This window comes from Gymnoscopelus braueri, assembly GCF_963280865.1.
Source record: "Gymnoscopelus braueri genome assembly, chromosome: 18".
Taxonomy (NCBI): domain Eukaryota; kingdom Metazoa; phylum Chordata; class Actinopteri; order Myctophiformes; family Myctophidae; genus Gymnoscopelus; species Gymnoscopelus braueri.
In genome coordinates this window covers 8,570,500-8,580,499 of record NC_137618.1, presented here as the reverse complement: position 1 = coordinate 8,580,499, position 10,000 = coordinate 8,570,500, and the positions used below count along the sequence as shown (strand labels likewise).

General features: G+C 41.2%; 1 protein-coding gene across 1 annotated transcript in view; it reads left to right on the top strand.

Moving 5' to 3' along the window:
- The window catches only part of ccdc141 (coiled-coil domain containing 141), a gene marked incomplete at its 3' end in the record, with an annotated part of 49,068 nt that overhangs the window by 21,028 nt on the left and 18,040 nt on the right, over window positions 1-10,000 (top strand). The window contains 7 exon segments of the mRNA XM_080456782.1: window positions 432-908; window positions 3,063-3,194; window positions 3,610-3,765; window positions 4,170-4,295; window positions 5,059-5,268; window positions 7,738-7,872; window positions 8,185-8,340. Coding sequence (XP_080312908.1) covers window positions 432-908; window positions 3,063-3,194; window positions 3,610-3,765; window positions 4,170-4,295; window positions 5,059-5,268; window positions 7,738-7,872; window positions 8,185-8,340 — 1,392 coding nt within the window.

Here is a 10,000-nt window from a genome sequence, read left to right as displayed (position 1 = left end):
CTCGCAGAGGGTTGTACTTTTTACTTATTACTTGCATTTTACGTTAAGTTACTTAGTAGATTATGATTATTATTACAAAACATACCTTAACGAGTTAAGTCTTATTTTATACTTTGTCTATTTAAAAATAGCAGATGTGTCACATCAGATCTGCAATTTTAGAAAGCTTTTGAAATAATGTATGAAATCAGACATTCTGCATAGTGAGTGCTGTTACTTTTGGTACTTTAAGTATATGTATTGGCAATACTTTTCTTTTTCTTTTCTTAATGTATACAGGACTTTTACTTGAAACAGTATTTCTACATTGTGGTATTGCTGCTGTACTTTTACTTAAGCAAAAGCTTTTTTATTAATATTATTTTTAACGATCATAAGATCGATAATATCGATTATGTCTATAATGGGTAATACTATTGATTGTGTTCCAGGCTGCAGTCAGAGACACTGACACCATGAAAGAGATCCTGGATCAGATCAAAGTCCTGGACGGAGGACCACACACAACAACAGAGCGCACTAACCGCGTTAACACAACAACAACAACACCCAACAACACACAACAACAACTACACAACAACACAGAGACGCGACAACAAGCCTCTGACGCTGCCGGTCCACAGCCATCCAGTAAAACCAGCAGGACCAGTACACAGTTATCCAGCATTAAGGCCCTGACGCAGCGCTTAAAGACACCCAGTAAGGTCCTGAACGCCACCAGTACAATAAGCCAAGGTCCTGGTGGCTCCATTAAGAGCAGTAGCGGTGGCGTGCCGGAGGAGGAGTCCAGTGCGCCGTGGAGGCGTGTGTGTGCGGTCGGTGAGGAGGTGAGGAGCGTGATGACGAAGATCAGCGGTCGCCTGGACGTCCTCAGGCCGTACACACACTTCCTGAGGACCGCACACCAGGTCAGCATCGCCTTCAACATATGAATCCATTAAGACCGGGAAGGCATCTGTGTCATTTTAAGATTTCTTTGGCTATTCAAAAATAGCAGATCTATCAGCTCATGAGCTGGTAGATCTGCTATTTTAAGTGGTTAAAATCTAAAATGACAGATGCTTTCCCGGTCCTAATGGGCTAATTATCCTTCTATAAATCAGTGGTCCTCCAAAAGTCAAGGACCGACAAATTAATATGTATTTGGCCGCGGACCCCCATCAGAAAATGTTTTCTGGCAGGGACCCCCTAATCAAGATTTGTGTTGTGTTTTGTAGTAGCCGATGTACAGTATATAGGCTTAAAGACGGGGTGCCGTGATTTTCAGTGATTCCCCCCCCCCCCCAAAACATAATCATCAGGTATTATGGTTATACTAGGAGGAAGATTTTTTTCAAAAAAGTGTACAGAAAGTGTTAAAATTATGTTTTTATGTGGACACGCCTCCAGTTCAATAAGTATACCTGGTTCTCACCTTAGCACCTCCTCCACGACCTTAGCACCACCCACCTGTCCTAGTCCCTCCTCCTCCTCATGCCCACACCTGTTGTGTTATGATAATGAGGGGGAGGGCATGTTTTTACTATGTCACTAAAGCGCTGTTTCTCTATTGGCACGTTTGACCCTCAAGGTTTCAGCCTCCAGGAAGAAACTCAAAGTAGTCAGAGAAGACATAAAACACCATAAAAACACCACCAGGGGGTTTAATAAAGTTCTATCAACTTCATAGACACATGAAAAACAGAAAAAGTGCAAAACCATGGCACCACCTCTTTAAAGTGGTTAAACTGACTTTTATGCTATATTAAAGGTAGGGTAAGTGCAGTGTTCATTTTGACAGTAAACTCTGATTTAGTCTTAGTCTTTTGAATAACACACCATTTAGTTTTAGTGCTATTTTAGTCATCTGAAATAGTCTTAGTCCAGTCTTAGTAGGTCTAAATCTCAAAATCTTGCCTCTTAGTCAACAAAATGAACACTGGGTAAGTGATAGTCTTGTTAAAATAAATGTTTAAATAGCTCTATATATTGTGATAGTAATCATTGCTATTGAGTGTTTGTTTAGTAACAGGGGTCTCCCTGTCTCTACAGCTTTTTAGTGAACAGAAAATGCATTTTCAGGTCGGGATACAACTTGTATCCAATTAGGAGAGGAGGCGGATAAATTGGTAGGCTACTCTCTCCTGATTGGCTGAAATTGGCAACCCACCTGAAAATGTATTTTATGTTTATTAATGAGCTGGAGAGACGAGGAGACCCCTGTTACTGAACAAACACTCTATAGCGATGATTACTATCAGAATATAGAGCTTTGACCTTTTCACACAAAAACACAAAATAATTACTTACGCAACCTTTAACTAATTTCGTTGGCGACCCCCTGGAACCACCCCAAGGACCCCTGGGAGTTGTTTCCGTTTGAGTTTTATGCAGTACCTCTTATCAACCAGTAGATGTCCCACCTGACCACAAGATCTAAATGGGAGACCACCTCCAACCACTGCAGATGTACTAGTCCCATACGCATTGGTTGATAATATAATGTTTGACAAAGAATAAACATTATTATATTATATCTCTGCTGTCCGGCAGAAACCAGCTAACTCAAAAACAAAACAAAAAGTGGAGTTAGGAGGTTTTGTTCATCATTGTTAAGAACAGCTGAATGGACCTCTAAGCTAGAGGTTGGAGGTCAAAAAGGGGTGGAGCCTGGAGTCTGCTAAACCAGCAAACTCCACCCTCCTTTGGTGGAATTAGCTGGTTTAGCAGAAAGTTTGAGGATCCAATGGAGTTAGCTGGTTTTGTCAGAAGCGCTTTTTAATACTTTTCATTGGTTCAATATTTTCAATCAACACACAGAGGTAAAGGGTGTTGAATAGCACTGATTTATGGAAAAAAATGCAAAAGCAAAAATGGAATTAGCTGGTTTTTGCCGGACGTTATCGTTATATCATTGCTGATGGTCGGAAACCTTGTTTTAGGTTATGTCCAAAGCCATTACTGTGCTAAAAACGATCCAGTGTAGTAGTAATTATTACTTGTGTGTGTGTGCGTGTGTGCGTGTGTGCCTGCGTTTGTGCACGTGTGTGTGTGTGTGCGTGCGTGCGTGCGTGTTCTCTCAGGTGGAGCAGGAGATGCTGAGCAGGATGGAGAGCAGTGTCACCAGTCAGACAGGACCAGTAGATGATGACTGTCACACTGCTCTCCTCAACGTGCAGCACCTGGCTGATGACTACATCAACTCTGTTGACATGGTAATACCTCTGCTGTGTGTGTGTGTGTGTGTGTGTGTGTGTGTGTGTGTGTGTGTGTGTGTGTGTGTGTGTGTGTGTGTGTGTGTGTGTGTGTGTGTGTGTGTGTGTGTGTGTTGCAGCAGTTGTATCTGGTTTGCCCGTATAATGTAACCTTCTTCTGATCAATGTTTGGATCTATCATGTATTGCGCTTTTTGTGCAGATCCAAATAAAAGAATTCAAATGTGTGTGTGAGTGTGTGCACTTGTTTGTGTACTGTATAAGTGTATTTTATTAGTATTAATCCTTATTAATATAACAATATTGTGCGTGCGTGCGTGCGTGCGTGCGTGCGTGCGTGCGTGCGTGCGTGCGTGCGTGCGTGCGTGCGTGCGTGCGTGCGTGCGTGCGTGCGTGTGTGTGTGTGTGTGTGTTAGGTGAGTGATGGCATGGTATTGAACGTGCGTGCTACAGTGTCGGTGGTTCAGCGGACCGTGGAACGTCTGGTCAGAACCCAACAGAACCTTTCAGACTTCTACCAGAACGTATCTGCAGAGAGACAATGGAACCAGCACCAACAACAATACCACAAGGTACTTTATATACTATTTATAATAGTTTAATTATATTATGATCATTACATTACATTTTGCAATAAATTGTATTACGATCAGTACACAATCTGTAAAAAGAATTGTCCACATTTTTGGACAGATTGCTGTTTTCGAATAGTATGAAATAGGGCTAGAACCTAGAAACTAATAATTAAAGTAAAATTGTAAAAAGAGTAAAAAGTACAATATTTGCCTTTGTGAGTATTGAAAAATGGAAACACCTAAGAAAAGTAAAAGTTCCACAAAATGTTATTTATCGTTACTTTCCACCACTGTTATCATTATAAATAATGTGTGTGTGTGTGTGTGTGTGTGTGTGTGTGTGTGTGTGTGTGTGTGTGTGTGTGTGTGTGTGTGTGTGTGTGTGTGTGTGTGTGTGTCAGACTCTACATGGCCTGCTCTCTGTGGAGGATCTTCTAGTTGAGTCCAGTAAGGCTGATCTGGGGTCAGATCTTCACACCGTCAACAAACTGCTGGACAACTTCAACCAGACCAAAGGAAAGCTCCCTGTGAGTAATACACCACCTTACTGGGACCAGTGTTGATTGTTTTAGATATTCTTATTTATTTATTTGTAGTACAGTGTGGAGATATATGACAGGAAATGGGGAAAGTCATGGAGTGACACACAGCAAAGGTCCATCTGGCTCGGGAATCGAAGGCCATTGGCGCTCCACCATATACTGGTACCAGTTAAAACTGTACATGTGAGTTCCAGTGGTGGAAAAAGTCCTCATATTTTGTACTTAAGTAAAAGTATCAATACTGCAATGTAGAAATACTCTGTTACAAGTAAAAGTCCGGAATTCAAAATTTGTGGAAAAGATATTTTCAAATAGCCAAAGTTTAAATTAGGGCTGAAGTGGTTAACGTATGTTTTGTAATAATAATTCAAATCTACAAAGTAACTAGTAACTAAAGTGTTCAAATAATTGTATAGTGGAGTAAAAGTGCAATACTACCACTTGCCTCTGAGATGTAGTGGAGTAAAAGTAAAAGTACTGAAAACTAGAAATACTCCAGTAATGTAAAAACACCTCAAAATGTTACTTAAGTACAGTACTTGAGTAAATGTACTTAGTTACTTTCCACCACTCGTGAGTTCCACCACCACCATACTGGTACTAGTGCAACCTCTACAACTGTACTGGTACAGTGTCAGAACTAGAAACACTTTAAATGCTCTCTCTCTCTCTCTCTCTCTCTCTCTCTCTCTCTCTCTCTCTCTCTCTCTCTCTCTCTCTCTCTCTCTCTCTCTCTCTCTCTCTCCAGCTGATGGAGGTAGAGGTAGAGTCCATGTTGAAAGCGTCTCAGCTGCTTACTGTGAAGGAGGAGCGAGGAGGAGGAGCAGAACAGAGGGAGGTGCAGGTGAAGGAGCAGGTGTCAGAGGTGTCGGGGCTCCAGCAGAGAGTGAAGGAGAGAATGGAGGCGTGTGAGAGCGTCCTCACTGCTGCCCACAGCTTCCATGTTGCTCTGAACCAGGTACACCTGTTCATTTAGTCGACCAAAACTATAACAAAAAATGTGTGTCGCCTTTTTTCACTGTCGAAAACTAAATTAAAGCTAAATTAAAAACTAAGTTGAAAAACTAAGTTGAAAAACTAAGTTGAAAAACTAAGTTGAAAAACTAAGTTGAAAAACTAAGTTGAAAAACTAAGTTGAAAAACTAAGTTGAAAAACTAAGTTGAAAAACTAAGTTGAAAAACTAAGTTGAAAAACTAAGTTGAAAAACTAGAAGAAAATGTTAGGGTCTCAGGGAGGAACTAGTGGACAAGAGAACTAACTGACTAATTTCATGCCTGGCTGCACATTGGCGTCACGCTCCGAAAATAAGCCGATCTGCGACGCATTGTGAGCTTGTAGATCGGCTATTTTCGGCACACAGGCACAGCTAACTAGAAACATCTGGCATTACGACGCCATCACGGCCCACCAAAATACATTCTAATCGACTAAATCAACCGTAGATTTTTTTTTTTTTGGGGGGGGGGCTTTTTCTGCCTTTATTGATAGGAAAGTAGGGCGACAGGAGATGGGGAGAGAGATGGGGGGGTGACACTCAACAAAGGCCGTCGGAATCGGGAATGGAACCCGCGACAGGCTGGATTACCAGCCTATGTGGTATGCGCCCTGGACCATTAGATACAGTTGACTAAAATCGTATGATATGATAACTAAAACTAAACAAAAAATATTTCAGATGACTAAAATGTGACTAAACCTAAATGGAATTTTATTTCAAAAGACTAAATCTGATGTCAACATTAACACTGCCTCCATGGCCTAGTCCTCAACCGGCAGCCCAAATCTGATTTCCGAGTTATCTTTTGGGCACTGACTTTTTTTTGTGGGCATTATTAAAATTTGATTCGCAAAAATCTGTTTCCATTTGTTTGTTTTTTTGCTATTCATGCTTGATGATAAAACCAATTTGATTCCAATCTGGATGGGGCCAAAAATCTGATTTGTGCTGCCAGTGAACATAGCGTAACCACTTCAACCCCAGCATCCATATTCGGGGGGGGGGGGGGGGGGGGGGACATTAGCCAAAAATAGCAGATCTACAAGCTCACAATGGGTCACATTGCAACGCATTGTGAGCTTGTAGATCGTCTATTTTTGGCAAAGAGATGTGTTGTACGTGGAAAAAGTAGTCAAAGTACAATTGTAACTGAAGTCCAGTTCTTTAAGACTACAGGGGTTTGAATGGTTAATAAGTGTTTGCAGTAAATTGTGTTGCTAAGCAGTTGAAAGCATTATTTTAGGAAGGTAAGAGGTCAGGGCATGGTGTCAGTGGCTGGACACGGTTTCCTCGAGGGTTTTGTTGAGATAAACAAACAAAAGTAGTCTGCACTCAAGTTTCTTCTATTTCAATCCCAGACACAGGTGCACATGGTTCAATAGGGGCCTTCCAAATCCCCTCACATACAACATGGTTCAATAGGGGCCTTCCAAATCCCCTCACATACTACATGGTCCAATAGGGGCCTTCCAAATCCCCTCTCATACAACATGAGCCAAAGCAACAGGTGGAAGTTGGGGTGGTGGTGCGCAGGGTGAGCAGCAATCTAATGGCTCTTTTCTGCCATGAAGGGTTAAGCCAGAACCTGAAACTTTCCAGAACCTGTGAAGTTCTGTGATGACTTTGTAATACTTTAGAAATGTTTTTGAAAGTATAATAACTGACTTTCTGGGTTCCCAGAACTCAGGGTTACCTGCTACCTCCTGATCAGGGCCCAAATTAGGTTCTGAGAAGCTTATGCTGTGTATCTATTGTTGTATTATTTATTTAGCCAAATAGTGAGCTGATATTAACTTTATAAACCCCACAGGGTTTTCTAAATCTCACCTGCACAACCCAATCCAATATTTATGCTGTTGTTACAAATTAGTTGTTTTTTTAATGGGCAAAAAAAGTAAGAAAAACTGAAACAGAGCCGTAGCGTAGTGGAAACAAATCCAGAACCTGTGAAATACGTTTCACGTCATGACGCGGTTCACTTAGTTCATGTAGTGTAAAAGAACCTTAAGAAACAGCAGCAGCACAGCAATAGCAAGCAAGGAATGAGCAATGCCAACTTCCCTGTTTAAATGGAGTGCTCTAGAAGTGGGTAGCTACTGTACTGTATGTGATTGGTTGAGAATAGAAGCGTGGAGCTGAGACTGACCAATAGCTGGCTTGATTAAACAAGCAAAGTGCCCATTGTGTGCATAATTTTTTTATTTTTTAAATCTGTTTATTGGGTTTTTTAAGATTTACCTTTCCTCCCATATGAGGTCATTATTCATCATGAACATACATACATATGCAATGCATAAATACCCCTCATTTTCAGCTCGTCCACCCGCTCTCCCTCCCACCCTCCCACTCTTCCCGGATGCAACACTGAGAGAAAAAATTATAGAATAATAATAAAACACAAGCATCATTTCTTGTGTGTTTGTGTCCAGTTGGAGGCTGTGCTCCGGTCAGAACCAGTGAAGACCCACCCGGGTCAACACCAGGACACACAGACACACGTACAGACCCTCTACAAGACCACCGCACACCTGGGGAAGAACCTGTGCAATGCTGTACAGAACTCAGTAGGTTCACACGCACACGCGCACACACACACACACACACACACACACACACACACACACACACACACACACACACACACACACACACACACACAGAGAGACTTGGGGTTAGACCTGCAATTAGGAAACTTATTTTAACCACATGAACCATAGCGCACCCCTATTCTGGGGGGAACATTCGCCTTTTGTTAGGCCTACTTTTCACTTATATAACTAGTATACATGAAATAAAATAATTCATAATCAATTGTTCTGTGTGTGTGTGTGTGTGTGTGTGTGTGTGTGTGTGTGTGTGTGTGTGTGTGTGTGTAGGTGTGTGTTGGTTTTGTTGTGTCCACGGACACGGTGAAGGAGTTGTTGGTGCGTGCGGACAGGGAATCGAACCGCTGGCTGTGTGAGCTCAGACAACATGAGGACAGACTGCAGAGACAGACGCAGTACAACCAGATGACCGACTCACTCACACAGGTACACAACTACATTATTCATCTCTACTTAAAGTAAACATCGTTGACATTTAATTATTATAATTTTTCTCCATATGACGCCGCAAATTCCACTCAGAAAGGGTTTAAAATGTTCACACATGAGTACAGTATGTATGCATGGAGCTTATCAAAATGCTTATCAGATGCTATCAGTGCCTTTAAGTAAGAATTCTGTCTATCTCTCTCTCTCTCTCTCTCTCTCTCTCTCTCTCTCTCTCTCTCTCTCTCTCTCTCTCTCTCTCTCTCTCTCTCTCTCTCTCTCCTCTCTCTCTCCTCATAAAATGACATTTAAAATGTCTGAATGTTATGTCAGAGTGTGACCACTAGAGGGGGTGGAACACACACACTTCTGTAACAGAACAGTAAAGCCTGTTCACATCAGGATGGCAAAAGAGTCAGCTCAGCCCTAAACTCCCCTAAACCCTGTGTCCTTTTCCTCACTTACACTTTACCCATAATTCCCCCCACGCTCAAGTCTGACCACTTGAGCAGCAATCAGCTGGGTGGAGCTGAAAACTATATAATATATATATATATATATATATATATATATATATATATATATATATATATATATATATTATATACTAACACTGTTGAACCATGTGTGTCAAATAATGTTTGACCTATGGGTATTTCAAAATCAGTTCCAAATCCATCAGTTCCAAACATGGTGCAAATTTGACTATAAATCCATGACAGTTTGTCCAAACATCACCAAACGTGCTGGTTATTGTTATTTAAACTCCAATGTTTTTTTTTTTTTTAATTGACCAATATTTGGGTGACGGCGTTACCGAAAAAGTGCTTGGCACAGATATGGTCGTAATGAACTGTCTGTCCAGTCATCATAATAAAACCTGTCATTTATCTTTAATACAGCTTCTGGAAGCTTGTCAGAGGGTCTACCCTCACAGCTTTCAACTGCTAAAGGCCTGTGTTGGCTTGAACCAACCCCCCCCCCCCCCCCCCGAATGGCCACTTTACAGCTGCAGTATATTTATAACTGAAGTTACAGTGTCAAATTTAGATTTGACGATTAGGGTTGAAGCTCATAAAGTGTGTGTGTGAGGGCGGGGCCGGGGCAGGGGGAGGACCTGGGGGCTGGTGAGTCAGTGGGATACAACAGCAGTGAAAACGCACAAATGTGTGGGGGGAGGAAGTAATTGGCACCACGACCAGTGGTGGAAAAAGAACTCAAATTGTTTACTTAAGTAAATCAATACTGCAATGCAGAAATACTATGTTACAGGCAAGAGTCCGGTAATCAAAATTTACTTGAGTAAAAGTACAAAAGTATTGGCATCTAAATATACTTCAAGTACCAAAAGTGAAAGTAATAGTTATGCAGAATGTCAGAATGTCAGAACGTCTCAAATGTGTAAAAGTCTTTTGACAATAGCAGATCTACAAGCTCACAACGCGTCCCATCGCAATGCGTTGTGAGCTTGTAGATCGGCTATTTTCAAATAGCCAAAGTTTAAATAGGGCTGAAGTGGTAAATGTATCTTTTGTAATAATAATCAAAATCTACAAAGTAACTAGTAACTAAAGATTTCAAATAATTACAGTGGAGTAAAATTACAATATTTGCCTCTGAGTAAAGTTAAAGTATAGAAAAATGGAAATACTCCCATTAA